Below are 15,118 nucleotides of genomic sequence, written 5' to 3' on the forward strand. Positions count from 1 at the left end.
GTTTGCAAGTTGTCCCTTGAAACAGCCTCCGAAACATAGCTTGATTTATTTCAAGAAACCATTGTTTTATGAGGTCGGCCTCGTCTTGGTTTATTTCACAGTGGACGCTTCTGCTTCCTCTGCATGGTTTCACCAGAGAAGCCAGGAGAAGCCAGGAGAAGAGGCAACCTTAGGCCTTGGCAGGGTCTGGCCAGCCTGCTTAGCTGCCTGTACCAAGGTTGAAGGCTGCTGTAGAGCAATCCGGTTGAGCCCCAGTGCTGCCGTCTTCAACTAACCCACTTTCTCTTTCTTAGGGTACATGCTGGAACCTGACCCTGACAAGAGGCCTGACATTTACCAGGTCTCTTACTTTGCATTCAAGCTGGCTAAGAGGGAATGTCCTGTCCCCAATGCGCAGGTGAGTGACGCCTCTCTGCTGTCGGGGTGCCTGCCTTTTCCCCCAACCATCACAGAACGATGAAGGTCAGAGGATGGTTTGCCGAGAGGCTGCAGCCCATAAAAACAACGGCACTCCCTTGTCATTCAAAGCCCCTTCTCTGACCTGATGAAAAGGCCCATCCTTGCTACCAACCTGCCTTCCATTGAGGACCTGTATACTGCACGAGTCAAAAAGGGGGCTGTGAAAATATCTGCAGACCCCTCACATCCTGGACATAAACTGTTTCAACTCCTACCCTCAAAACAACACTATAGAGCACTGCACACCAGAACAACTAGACACAAGAACAGTTTTTCCCCGAAGGCCATCACTCTGCTAAACAAATAATTCCCTCAACACTGTCAAGCTATTTACTAAGTCTGCACTACTATTAATCTTCTCATTGTTCCCATCACCCATCTCCTCTCACTTACAACTGTAACTTTGTTGCTTGTATCGTTACAATTTATATTGATATTGTTTCCTGATTGCTTATTTGTTCCCTATGACTATCATTAAGTGTTGTACCTTAGAATTCTTGATGAAGGTATCTTTTCTTTTATGTACACTGAGAGCGAATGCACCAAGACAAATTCCTTGAGTGTCCAATCACACTTGGCCAATAAAGAATTCTATTCTATCCTATCCTGTCATAGAACGTAGAATCCTAGGGATGGAAAGAACCTTAGAGATCTTCTAGTCCAGCCTCCTCTCAAGGCAGGAGATCTTATATCATCCTGGTTAATAAATAGGTGTTTTGAGAGGAGCAGGAACAAACTGATTTGTTTTTCCTTCTGCTCGGAATATTTTACTAGGTGTGTTGATTGAAGCAGAACCTATACTCTGGTTGGGTTTGAGCATAAGATGCTATTACTGGATTTCCCCTCCAACCTTAACTCTCTCTTGCTTGTGTGGGGACACTTAAATTCCATATCTTTTTATTACTTCCCCCTTCAAGGGATTAACGGTGAATCCATTTTGGCCTAGTAGTTAAGGCATCAGGCTAGAAACCAGGAGTCTGTGAGTTCTAGTCCCGCCTTAGGCGTGAAAGCCATCTGAATGACCTCTGGCTGGTCCTTCTCTCAGCCCAGCCCTCCTTACAGGGTTGATGTGGGAAAAATAGAAGGAGGAGGAAAGTGGCTATGTTTGCCACCTTATTTGTAAAATAATAAAGGTATTTAATAAAGGTATTTATTATTATTTATTATCTATCATCTCTCTAAAAAATTTCATGGACCTTGTTCTTGGTAGCTTTGTGCCATGAAGGTTCACAGCTTACCTTTTAACATCTCTTTAACTTAACTTTTTTTCCTTTGCTTTTAACTTTTAACTTTAACTTTTAACACCACTTTTGTGGTGTGAAGGCATGCAATTAATCCGTGGCATGGCTTGCCTTCAGAAGTTGTGGGTTCTCCATTGCTGGAGGTTTTTGAGAAGAGTCTGGACAGCCATTTGTCTGGAATAACAGAATAACAGAGTCGGAGGTCATTTCAGGCAAATGGCTGTCTAGTCCAGGGGTCTCCAACCTTGGTCCCTTTAAGACTTGTGGACTTCAACTCCCAGAGTCCCTCAGCCAGCAAAGCTGGCTGAGGAACTCTGGGAGTTGAAGTCCACAAGTCTTAAAGGGACCAAGGTTGGAGACCCCTGGTCTAGTCTCTTCTTAAAAACCTCCAGTGTTGGAGAATCCATAACTTCTGGAGGCAAGTTGTTCCACTGGTTAATTGTCCTCATTGTCAGGAAAGTTCTAGGTTGCTTCTCTCCTTGATTACTTTAATGGTGTGGGATCTCCTGTTTGGGCAGAGGGTTGGACTAGAAACTGCCAAGGTCCCTTCCAACTTTCTTATTCTGTTTTGTTCTGTTAAGCATTAATGAGCACAGGAATTTTTTATTATTATTTTCAGAATTCTCCAATTCCTGCAAAACTTCCAGAGCCCGTGAAAGCTAGCGAAGCTGCTGCTAAGAAAACCCAGCCCAAAGCCAGGTGAGCTCACCTTTGGTCTGTCTTGATGGTTGTGGCCAAATGTGGCCCTCAATTGGCACCCCTGTTCTAGATGATCCAAACCCTCCTTGGTCTGCTCATATTTTTTTTCTTGAACCGCCATCTTTGTTCTTTTCGGAGGCGAATCGTTTCACCTGTCCCGTCTTCTCCCTCCTGCGAACGTCTCCCATTTTACCTGGAAGCTTCCTTATTGCAGGACAGTTTCTCCCCTTCGAGTCCCTGCTTGGTCTTCGTTTTGGGTTGGATGTTTGTTTCTGGAAGGTTTAGCTTGTTTCCATGTCCGCTGAAAGCTGCTCTTTGTGATGTTATTCATAGAACTGGAAGGGAACCAAAGCAATTTAGAGCAATCTGGCCAAATCTGGACAAAAGTCCTTTTTATAGACACATCCACAACAATTGCACTCAACTCCGGCAGCTGTTTCCAAGTCAACTCGGGGTGATTTTGCCTTCCTCTCCCTGCATGTAAAAGTTGAAGTCCACAAGTCTTAAAATTGCCAAAGTTGGAGATCCTTGAAGGACCAGGGTTTTCTAAACACTTGGGCCCACTAAAAGCAGCTGACTGTGATGTCCATCAAAGCAGCCATTATTCTAACCTCTTGTTTTGTACGTCTGTGATTGACAGGCTGATGGATCCTATTCCTACCACAGAAACATCCATCACACCACGCCAGAGGCCCAAAGCTGGGCAAACGCAACCAAATCCAGGAATTCTGCCCATTCAACCTGCCTTGACTCCCAGGAAGAGGCCTGCGGTCCAGGCCAGCGCCCAGCCGCAAGGTGAGGGTCCTTATTTGTTTAGTATTTATTTATTAATGGAATTTATTTGCTTCCGATCTTGTATCACGTAACTGAGTGGCTCGCAGCATAAAGACGCTCAAAAAACATTAAAATCATCAGACATAAAATGGCAAAGTAGATAAATTAAGATCATTAAGGCAAGGAGCCGAATGCAGGTAGGTGGGTGGGAATTAGCTTTTAATTAGCCGACCACCTCCGCTGTGAAACTCCCCCATTGGCTCTCCAACCCATCTGGCAGAACCAGGACTTCAGGCTATTTGGGAAAATCAGGAGGGTGGGAGCCAATCTCACCTTAGGGGGAGGTAAGATACAGAAACAGAATAACAGAGTTGGAAGGGACCTTGTAGGTCATCTAGTCCAACCCCCTGCCCAAGCAGGAGACCCTACGCCATTCCTGACAGATGGCAGCACAGTCTCTTCTTGGAAGCCTCCAGTGATGAAACTCCCACAACGTCTGAAGGCAACTTCTGTTCCATCGGTTGATTGTTCTCAATGTCAGAAAATTTCTCCTTATTTCTAGGCTGAATCTCTCCTTGTTCAGTTTCCATCCATTATTCCTTGTCTGGCCTTTGGGTGCCTTGGATAACAGCTTGACCCCCTTCCTCCTCTCTGTGGTTGTTAAATTATTTGAATCCCACCACTGCAGCAGCCTTATAGCCAATGGTGTCTGAAATATATGATAGCCTCTAAAAATGAAGAAGATCATGAGGGTGAAAGAGGCTTAGAAAGAATACTGATCCCATTAGCAGGTTAAACCTCTAATAAGGTCCAGCCATGCGCACAGAGGAGGGGGAGGACAAAGAGGTTACACAATTGCAGTGCAAAACTTTCCCCCTTGGTATGTGCATCACGAGGTTGCGCATTGCTCCAAAGGTGGCTTCGTGCTACTTGCATCCTCTTGGCAAAAGCTTCTGCAGGTGCCCTCCTGGCTTCTCCTGCCAGAATGTCTGGTTGAGAAGTCATCCAGGTGGATGGAGTGGTGCGGTAGCCTAGAAGTGGAGCTCTCGCCTCACATTCAGGAGGCTGTGAGTTCGATCCTAGGTAGAGGCAGATATTTCTCTCTCTGGACACGATGATAACTTATCTGCTGAACAAAACTCTGCATTGGTGACAGGAAGGGCAACTGGCCATTAAAACGCTCTGCTAGCTCCATTCAGTTGCCCAGACTCCACTCCTCAACGGATTATGGGATCGTAAAAAAGAAGATGAAGTCATCCAGATGGACCTCTGAGTCCTGAAGGGTTCCCAGTCTTAAAATGGGTGCGTGTGTGAGAGTGGTTCTGGCCCCACTCATTTACATTCCTTCCCTTCCTAGTCTGTTTTTTTTTTAATAGTTACTCCCCAACGTGCTAGGTGAGCATAAAAGAAGTGCCTCACCTGTGCTGCATTTAACCACCTCCCCGTCTTGCTCTCTGCTTGTAGCTCCAGTTCCTCTGGCGGCCGGCCAGCCGCCTCTTCCTGCAGCGATTCCTCAGCCAAACTCTCTGCCTCAAGCGACTCAGCCCAAGCCCGCTGGCGCTGCCCAGCCGGTGGCTGCCGTGGCCACTGCACAAGCCCAGCTCCCTTCAGCCCAGGCCACGCCGCAGCATCAGCTCTTCCTCAAGCAGCCGCAGCCGCCGGCCACGGCGCTCTTTTATCAGCAGCCCCCGCAGATGCCTCCCCTGCAGGTTCAACAGGTAAGGCTGGCAACTTCCGGCTTTTTCCCCTGGCTTTTGTCAGCTGTGTCTGTCTCCCCTTTGCTGTGAGAGTCGAGGTGGCAAAAGCAGAGCTGGCAGGTCGGTTTGCAGAATCAAAGTCCGCTTGGGACACAGTGTTTGCCTCATTTAATGACCGTTCGCAGTTAACAACAGTGACAAAAACGTAAGTCGTTGTCCAAATCCTCCTGTTTCTGACCCCTGTTTCGCTTAAATGTCCCAAAAGGTGTTTTTTTTTCCCCAAGAGGCAACTGGACTATCCAGGTGTTTTTTGAAGATGTTTCGCTTCTCATCCAAGAAGCTTCTTCAGCTCTGATCCCAATTGTGGTGGCTAAAAGAGAACTGACTTTACATCGTTATGGGGAGGGTCCATCCAAGCCCATAGAGCAGCCTTGGCAACTTTAAGCCTGGCGGACTTCAGCTCCCAGAATTCCTCAGCCAGCCAAGCCAAGCCAGGAAAGGAAAGGAAATCTGGTTGGGGAATCCTGGGAGTTGAAGTCCGTCAGGCTTAAAGTTGCCAAGGCTGGAGACCCTTCCATAGAGTGTCTTCGTGCAAGCACAGGCTCTGCCCCATTGGATTCAGTTGGCCCAGGAAGACCAAAATCACATCTGCTTTAATCCTCAAAGCTTTCACTTGCATTTGTTCCGCCATCTTTTTGCGAACGAGAAAGAGGAAAAGAAGAAAGAACGTGTTAGAGCAGAGCAGAGCGGGCTGGAAAGGCTGTCGGATTTGGGGTTTAATCCCACTTGCAGCCTCCATGACGGGTGGCCGTCTGACCTATGTGTCAATCATAGGACCCCAGTTAGGGTCCTCCCTCTTGTCTCTCAAGTCTGCTGCGACCACCCAGTTCGATGTTGAGCCCATTTTGGACTGAGTTGTCCATGCAGGAAGGTGGGTGGATTCGGAGAACCTGTCATGGCGCTCAGCTTTACCTCTTCCGGAAAACGGCAGGCAGTGACAAAGGCTTTGCTTTCCTCTCCTAGGCCCACAAGATGCCACAGGCTGCCCCGACGTCCGGGAAGCCTCAATTCCCGGCGGTACAGCAGGGAGCAGTGGCCGCCACGCAGCAGCTTCAGCAGCCGCCACCACCACAGCTGTTGGCCCAGCAAGCCACCATCCAAGCCAAGATTGCTTCCGGGCAGCAGAAGCCCCCCGCACAGCTCCTGCAGCAACCGCAGGTACCGGCTTCAGTTGCATCAGCGGCGCCCAACCAGGAACACCCGGTAAGGAACAGGTAGACCTTTCCCGCCATAGGTTCGGGCGCCACGCCTGCCATGTTCTGCACCAGGCACTACATGAGACCAACCCAATGGGCTAAGTGGTGCTCCAGGTCTACACCGTAAAGAATAAAGGCAAATTTAAGAACTCCAGCCCAGTTTGGCATTTGTTTGAGTGCAGTCAGCAGATCTTTGACTGAGTATTGTCTGAGGGTAGCCAGCAACTCTTTAGTAGATACAGATTACAGATTAACAGAGTTGGAAGGGACCTTGTAGGTCATCTAGTCCAACCCCTTGCCCAAGCAAAAGACCCTACACCATTTCTGACAGATGGCAGTCCAATCTTTTCTTGAAAGCTTCCAGCAATGAAGCTCCCACAACTTCCGAAGGCAGCTTCTGTTCCATTGGTTGATTGTTCTCAATGTCAGAAAATTTATTCTTATTTCCAGGTTGAATCTCTCCTTGGTCAGTTGTTATTCCTTCTCTGGCGTTTGGGTGTTTTGGAGAGTAGCTTGACCCCCTTCCTCCTTTCTGTGGCAGCCCCTCAAATATTGGAAGGGTCCTATCCTGTCTCCCCTGGTCCTTCTCTTCACTAGACCAGCCAGGCCCAGTTCCTGCAACCGTTCTTCATATGTTTTAGCCTCCAGTCCCCTCATCATCCTGGTTGCTCTTCTCTGCACTCTTTCTAGAGTCTCAGCATTTTTTTTAATAGTGTGGTGACCAAAACTGATCAAAACTAGTAGCTTGAACCAGAACTAGGTCCCGCTGGTGAAGGGCCTGTCAGCCAACCTTCTCTAAGGACCAACCAGTTCTGTTCTGGAAGTTGCAATGTGAACCGATCTGCAAAATCCGGGGCAGAAGGCTCCTCCAGCTAGTAAACCTGTGGAACCATTGTGCAAAAGGCATTAATAAATGTGCTTTTGGTTGCACTGTGTTCAACATGTAACATCTGTGACTCGTGTTTGTAGAAGGTAGAGGGAGTGGCCTTGAAGGCACTGGGAAGGCCTGTTGCCAATACACGTAGTCCTTAACTTATAACTGTTTGATTAGTGACTGTTTGAACTCAAGGAAAGAAGAGACTTGCAGCCAGTACTTCCACTAACCATGGTCACAGCAATTCCCATGGTCATGTAATCAAAATTTGGGTACTTGGCAATTACCATATTTTTTGGAGTATAAGATGCACCTTAGTTTTTGGGGAGGAAAATAAGAAAAAAGCTGATTGGCAGGTGGATCGGCCTCCCGGAATACCCCCAACCAGCTGTTCCCAGAGGTGAATTTTAGCAACAGATTCCTTGGTTATGAGCTCTGTGCCTTGCTTTTTTTTTTTTTTTTGCTTTTTTTTCTGCATCTAAAACATCTGAAACTCTGTTTTAGAAAAAAGTTTTTTTTCTGCCTCTGAAAGCCTCCGAAACAGCCTCAGGAAAAAAAAGCCTCTGGAGCTCTATTTGGGGGCTTTTTTTCTGAACCTTCTTTCAGCCTCTGAAACCTCCATTTGAGAAGCTGGGTGGGGCTACATTTGACACATAAGACACACCCAGATTTTCACCCTCTTTTTTGGGGGAAGAAAAGGTGCGTCTTATACTCCAAAAAATACGGTAGCATGTATTTATGATGGTTGTCCTGGGGTCATGGGATCGCTTTTTGGGACCTTCCGACAAGCATAGTCAAAGGAGGCGAGATTCACTTAACAATCTTGTTGTTAACAACTGCAAGTGATTTGCTTAACAATTATAGCAAAGAAAAAAGAAGATAATATTGGGTGTGACTTGCTTAACAACCGCCTTGCTTAACAATGGAAATTCTGGTCTTAAGTGTTGTTGTAAGTCAAGGACTACCTATATAATGATTAGAGAAATGTGACCTGCTCCAAGAAAATGTCTTGGGAAAACAATTCAGGCCATCCCGTCCCAAGTTCCCATGGAGGAGGAAGAAGCAGACGTGGACTTAACAAAATTCTGCTACTAGAAGTTTTACCCAAAAAAAGGGATCCTGACCATGCAGCTCTCCATTGGGTGGAGAGGATTCTGGTAGCAATTGAGGAGTGTAAATGATGATGGTTCTTTTTCTTTCTTTTCTTGATGTCCTCTGTGGGAGGACAGGCCAGCGTAGAGTTCGGGTTAGATTTACTACTGGAGTAAACTGAAACAGCAAAGTGCCTCTTTAGGGCTGGTGAGAGGCACTGCAGGGATTTCCACATCTGGAATACAGATTCCCATCAGTGCTGGATGCTGCCGTTGAGTGTGAATCATTGGGGAGCCAGGCGCAAATTGACCCACAGCCACAAGGTTCAGTAGATGAGATCTCATTTTGATGGGCAACCTGAAGCGAAGGCGGATGAAGCTTTATCATCAAGATAAATATTACAATTCTGCCATTCTGTTATAACTGCAGCCAAATCATTCATGTATCTGTTTCATAATTGGCAAAAAGTTCTGACCTCATAACATTAATACTCTTAAATACTTTTATTATTATTTGACCGATCGCTGGCTGATGGACTGGCCCTGCTTCGTGCTGGGAAGTGGAGTGGACGAAGCCTCTCCTGCATCAGGCAGCCCCTCTTCTCTGCCTTGGCTTCCTTTCAGCCTTGTGGGCCAAGACAGACTGGAGCAGCTCCGCTGTTTGCTTTGGCCTCCCTTCCTAGGCTGGAGACGCAAGGGAGGGAGAAGGCCTTCGCTGAGCAGAGCCGGCAGGGGCTGGGATGGTTATGTGGGCAGGATGGTTTGCAAAATTCCAAATTACTCAACAAGAATTTGGAAGGAGTGGATTCCATATTTGGAATCAAGAGCCGAAGTTAGCTCAATTTCACTGGAGAGCTTTTGTGGGCCTTCTTGGGCTTTACTCTTACTCTGCGTTGCATAATTGTATAAATGTTCATTTTGTTGGCAGGGCTCTACCATGTTTCTCTGAAAATAAGACCCTGTCTTATATTTTTTTTGAACCCCGAAAGAAGCGCTTGGCCTTATTTTCGGGGAGGCCTTATTATTTTGGGGCGCATGGAGCAAGATGGGGCTCCTCTTGCCGTCTTACCTGATTTCCAGCTCTGCATTTAAATATTTTTGGGGAGGGTTTATTTTCGGGGGGGGGAGGACTTGTTTTAGGCTTATTATCAGGGGGTGTCTTATTTTTGGGGAAACAGGGTAGTTGGAAACAGGACAGGCCTTGGGGAGCAAATGCCAAGGACTGAAGACCCCTTGACCCTCCAGAACAGGGGTCTCCAACCTTGGCAACTTTAAGGCTTGTGGACTTCAGCTCCCAGAATTCCTCAGCCAGCTTTGCAGGGCTGCCTTACTTCAGAAGCCCCAAGAGGTTTGCTGTAGGTCTCTCTTTGGGGTTCATGTAGCTCAGAGGTGGCCAACTTGAGGTCCCAGCACCACATGGATTGTCTGGGGGTCCCTTTCCTGCAATTGGGGTCCCTCTGACCGGAGTCAGTGAAAAATGATGGTGTGCTCCCTTGCCTGTCTTTACCCAATGGGCTGTGAGAAGAACCTCGGGAGACGAGGAAGAAACGCAGCCTAGACGAGGCTCAGACCAGCGATATCTCCACCCCCAGAAGGAATGAGGGTGGAGAAAGCCCTTCAGGAGGGATACTTTCTATTCTTGGAAAAGTCAAGGTAAGGGAGATCTCTGGAGAACTGCAGGCTGGACAGCTAGCATGCAAAAGATGAAGGATCCACAGCTCTTCTCACCTGCTCACTCCACTATTATGGTAGCAGCAGCTCTTGGCCAAGAGGGAGACAAGAGGTGTCTTTTGCAGGTGCAAATAATCAGATCCACACGGGAAGAGTTCCGTTAGCTGTTATATTTACCAAGCAATATAACACGGGGATCTCAAGCTAATGGTTAGCACCTGGCTCAGACTAGATGACGTTCAACAGCATTCAAGAAGGGTCAGATATCGCCTCTTGTACCCGCATAGGGATTCTGGACTAATTCCCTGTTTGACTCCTTCCCCTAACTCACCGGTCGATCTCCCAACACCCATAACCTTCAGCGAATAGAACCAGGATTTTCAAGGTTATTATCTGGAATTCTTAGAGGAGGGGTCTCCAACCTTGGCATTTAAGACTTGTGGACTTCAATTCCTAGAATTCCTCTGGGAGTTGAATCCTGGGAGTTGAAGTCCACAAGTCTTAAAGTTGCCAAGGTTGGAGACCCCTGACTTAGAGGGACTAAGTTCCCCAGACAACCTGGGAAGGCTCATGGGATTGAGGGGGGAATAGACTCTTAGGGTTAGCTGTACTGAAGCTCCATGGTTTCTTACTTCCAGAGCATTCCCCCCACCCCACCCCATCCTAAAAGGCCTTCCATTTAATGCTTACAATGTATGCGTTTATCAAGTGCTCTTTGCTTAATGAAAACCAGCGCTTTCCCTGCACCAAGAGAAGCAGCTGCCTCCATTAAAAAAAGGCCTGGAGGCTTGCCAGGAGCCTCCACTCCCATCCCTGCAGATGCTGGCAAGTAAATTTCATCCTCCCTGCACCTCCTCTCCCCCCCCTTCCTCCCCTATAGACCGACTCTTAATTATATTCTACTGTAATCGTTCCCATTTGTTTCTTTTTGAAATGCAGCTTTTCTGGCCCTTCAAGTAGAAACGGAAGAGAAGCGCCTTCCAGCCCTTCCTTTACTCTTTAAGGCTCGTGAGTTGCCGAAGCCGTCTGGTTTCAAGAGTTGGTCTGGGGGAAAAGCCCCTCCCTGCTTCCCCCCCTCCCCCAAATATTCCTGCTAGTGGAAGTAAAAGGTGCCTGAGTGAAGAGATTTCTTCGGTCATCAGTTTTACTAATTCCATGGGCATCAGGGCAGAAGGACACAGTGCTCATATTAACACAATTTGAGAGGGAGGGAAGGAGGGAGGGAGAGAGTGGGAAAGAGGAAGAGATAGAGAAGGAGAAAGGGAGAAAGAAAGAGGGAGGAGGAGAGGGAGGGAGGGGGAAAGAGGAAGAGATAGAGAAGGAGAAAGGGAGAAAGAGAGGGAGGGAGGGAGGGAGGGAGAGAGTGGGAAAGAGGAAGAGATAGAGAAGGAGAAAGGGAGAAAGGGAGGGAGGGAGGGAGGGGGAAAGAGGAAGAGATAGAGAAGGAGAAAGGGAGAAAGAAAGAGGGAGGGAGGAGGAGAGTGGGAAAGAGGAAGAGATAGAGAAGGAGAAAGGGAGAAAGGGAGGAGGAGAGAGGGAAGAGGAAGAGATAGAGAAGGAGAAAGGAGAAAGAGGGAGGAGGAGAGGAGGAGGGGAGAGGAAGAGATAGAGAAGGAGAAAGGGAGAAAGAAAGAGGGAGGAGGAGGAGGAGGGAGGGAAGAGGAAGAGATAGAGAAGGAGAAAGGGAGAAAGAAAGAGGGAGGGAAGAGGAAGAGATAGAGAAGGAGAAAGGGAGAAAGAAAGAGGGAGGAGGAGAGGGAGGAGGAGAGGAAGAGAGAGAGGAGAGAAGGAGAGAAAGAGGAGAGGGAGGAAGGAGAGAGTGGGAAAGAGGAAGAGAAACAGAGCAAAGGGAGTGGAGAGAAGGAGAGGGAGGGAAGGAGAGAGTGGGAAAGAGGAAGAGAGAGGGAGAGAGAAAATGGGATGGGGAGGGGAAAATGGAGGGAGGGGGGGAGAGAAGGAGAGAGAAAGAGGGAGGGAGACAGTGGGAAAGAGGAAGAGAGAGAGAGGAAGGGGGAGGGAGGGAGAGTGGAAAAGAGGAATAGAGAGAGAAGGAGAGAGATTGGAAAGAGAGAGGGAGAGAGAGAACTTCAACTCCCAGAATTCCCCAGCCAGCATGTCAGGAGTTGCAAAGGATCTTATTTCACAGGCCTTTTGAGGATTTGCGTGACAGATCCTGGGCTGCCTCTTCTGTTGGGTTTGAATCATCCCATTTTCATTCTGTTTGCTTTTATGGTTTCTAATTGAATTTTTAGTGGCATTTTTGTGTTGTGTAACGCTGGTTTTTATGATGTTTTATGGACCGTGAACTGCCTGGAGTCCTGCAGTCGGCCAGTATACAAGTGTTTGCAGTAAATGAGCAAATAATTCAGCTGCTTCCTCCATCTCTCTTCCATCTGAATAGCATCAAAAGTTACCTGTGAAAGTTTAGCTGAGGCTGGGTGGGAAATGGCACAGGCTGACTCAAGAAGAAATGAAAACCTGCTTCGTCAGGTTACGACTTCTGCTGTGGTTAGAAAATAGACAAGAAAATAGACTTACAACAGTTCTAGGATGGTGGAAATCTGACTTTTCCGTTGTCGAAGTGGCTGGGAGCTGCTTTTCACATTCTTTGAAGGGGTCCCTCATTTGGAAATGTGATGAAATTAAGTTAATCTTATTTAGGTATTATCTTGTTGGTGTGTTTTGGCCTCCTACATACAAGGAGGGAAATTCTGTGTATATACCGTGTTTTCCACAAAATAAGACCCTGTGTTATATTTTTTTTAACCCCAAAATAAGTGCTTGGCCTTATTTTCAGGGAGGTCTTATTATTTTGGGGCGCGTGGAGCAAGACGGGGCTCCTCTTGCCATCTTACCTGATTTCCAGCTCTGTCTCCCAAACCCGAACCAGAGGAAATGGCGGGGACCGGCTGCCCACGCGTTTAAGTATTTTTTGGGAGGGCTTATTTTCAGGGGAGGTCTTATATTCGGGGAAACACCGTAGCTCTCTAAGCCACGGTGGCGCAGTGGTTAGAGTGCAGTACTGCAGGCTACTTCTGCTGACTACTGGCTGCCTGCAATTTGGCAGTTCGAGTCTCACCGGCTCAAGGTTGACTCAGCCTTCCATCCTTCCAAGGTGGGTAAAATGAGGACCCAGATTGTTGGTGGCAATGTGCTGACTCTGTAAAACCGCTAGAGAGGGCTGTGAAACACTGTGAAGTGTATAGATGTATAAGTGCATTGCTATTGCTAAGCATGTGTGTGTACCTCTACACACCCGGAAAAAATAGATTGACATTTTACTTGCAGGAGATTATGGAATAACTAAATCATGCACATGGTAATAATCTGATGCTCTGTGAGGCAATCCTGCTTGGTTGCATTTTCATTTCTGTTAAATTGTTTGATGCGTTGTTCATAAAGAATTTTCTACTACAGAAGCTTCTGAATAGCTGCCATGTCTTTCCTTCCTTCCTTCCTTCCTTCCTTCCTTCCTCCCTCCCTCCCTCCTTCCTTCCATCTCCCTCCCTCTTTCTTTCTTTCTTTCTTTCTTTCTTTCTTTCTTTCTTTCTTTCTTTCTTTCTTTCTTTCTCTCTTTCTCTTCCTTTTTCTTATCCTTGCTTCCCTGTTTTGTTTTCCTAAAAGCAAGCACCTCCAAGACAACAAAAGATGTCAACCACTCCTCCATCAGCTATCCAGGGACAGAAGGTGGGGTCTCTCACACCACCATCGTCCCCCAAGACTCAGCGAGGTGGACACAGGAGGATTCTAAGTGATGTGACCCACAGCACCGTCTTCGGGGTCCCAGCCAGTAAATCAACCCAGCTGCTACAGGCAGCAGCTGCGGAAGCCAGCCTCAATAAGTCCAAGTAAGTCTGGCGCTGTCATCTGTTTCCCTTGGGGAGCATGTGTGAGTTGGAGGACGTTGAAATTAATTTTTTAAATTTTTTTTAAATATACATCCATATTGTATGTGGGCAGTGTTGATTCTGGGCATCATTCATATTAATCCAAATTACAATAACAATATTAGTAATCTTTTATCACGTTTACCAAACTTAGGTGATCCTCATATTATTTAAACAGCAGGGAAAAAATGCTTAACATCTGTAAACCTCTAATCTTTCTATCTATTATTTTTGTTTATTCTATTAAAATATATGTTCTAATATTTCCCCTATCTAATTTTATTTCTGCCTCTTATCAGCTTACTACAAGTTGCCTTAATGTTTAAAAGGCAATTGTTTCTATCCATCTTCTTTGTTCCTCTTTAGTGTTTCCATTTTTATCCATGGGAAGTTTAAGGACTTTATAGTGGACCTAAATCCAGGGGAGAACAAAGGAAATGACAGCAGATAACCCAGTCCAGGCTCTCAGATGTTCCCTTCTGAAGGAGCCGCCTTGCCATAGTTTTCCAGCTATCTTCAAGCTGTTATCCTTGAGATACGTTGCACTGCAGCTTCCCTAAGTCCATACGGCTGTGGAATTCAATTCAGCTACAGCATTTCTTGGCTTTTATGCTGCTGCATTTCCAAGGACTGCAGGCAGCTTTCAAATATCTATGGAGATTCTCCATCATCCAGGTCCTGGTTCTCCCAAAGGTGCTTTTTCAAGAGGCAACTGGACTTTCTGGTTTTTCTTTGAAGACATTTTGCTTGAAAGGACTGTTGTAGACTGGAGATAGATGATGCCATATCCCTCCCTCTCTGTTGAGAGAGAGGGCTGTTCAATTTTGACATAAATGGCCTCTTTGACCCCCTCTTTAAAACCAGCGATCCTCTCTGTCCAAAATGTGGACTTTGCTGTCTCCGAAAGAGCGGCCTTTGTGTTTTAAATGCAGGTGGACTGCTGAATCTTGTCCTGATGGGTTTGTTCTCTTTGTTGCGCCATGCGTTTGTGAAGTGGTTGTTTTGTTTCCCCAATGTACAGATCTGCCAATGGCTCACTGCATTGTACTGCATATACCAGGTTCAGATAGCAGCCTTAGAGCCCGGCCATCCAGTCCAGGGCTGGAACAGGGCAGTTAACAAGCTATGGGGGAGAGCCCAGGGCCGTTCCAACTAGAGCACCGAGGGTTCGCATCTCTACAAAGCTGGCTGTAAACGTCACGGGGAGCTTTTGTGTCCATCTCAATTTCTTGAATTAAAGTATCTCACAGGGATGTTGTAAAAAAATAAAAGGAAACGGCAGGAGAGGGAAAGCCACGATCTACTTTACTGTCTGCTCATTAGAGAGCAAAGGGGATGAAAATGAATCTGTCTTCCACTTTGCGAGAGAGATGGATTGCGCCAAGCAAGTGTGGACGTGCGCAGCCTGTGGTTTCTTTGCCTTGCTTTGGGTCAAAGCAAACTCCTTTTTTTATTGCAGTGCAAATAGC

General features: G+C 46.9%; 1 protein-coding gene across 21 annotated transcripts in view; it reads left to right on the forward strand.

Annotated features, from left to right (window-relative positions):
• Nucleotides 1–15,118, forward strand: part of AAK1 (AP2 associated kinase 1) — a 91,142-nt gene that overhangs the window by 44,096 nt on the left and 31,928 nt on the right. For 20 of the 21 annotated variants that reach the window (XM_058194265.1, XM_058194264.1, XM_058194270.1 and 17 more), the window contains exons 9-14: nucleotides 294–397; nucleotides 2,320–2,399; nucleotides 3,040–3,194; nucleotides 4,638–4,891; nucleotides 5,894–6,133; nucleotides 13,387–13,610. In XM_058194265.1, the coding sequence (XP_058050248.1) occupies nucleotides 294–397; nucleotides 2,320–2,399; nucleotides 3,040–3,194; nucleotides 4,638–4,891; nucleotides 5,894–6,133; nucleotides 13,387–13,610 (1,057 nt within the window). The remainder of the gene's footprint in view (nucleotides 1–293; nucleotides 398–2,319; nucleotides 2,400–3,039; nucleotides 3,195–4,637; nucleotides 4,892–5,893; nucleotides 6,134–13,386; nucleotides 13,611–15,118) is intronic. The other variant, XM_058194267.1, reaches the window with a different exon arrangement.

This window comes from Ahaetulla prasina, chromosome 9 (genome assembly GCF_028640845.1).
Source record: "Ahaetulla prasina isolate Xishuangbanna chromosome 9, ASM2864084v1, whole genome shotgun sequence".
Classification (NCBI taxonomy): Eukaryota; Metazoa; Chordata; class Lepidosauria; order Squamata; family Colubridae; genus Ahaetulla; species Ahaetulla prasina.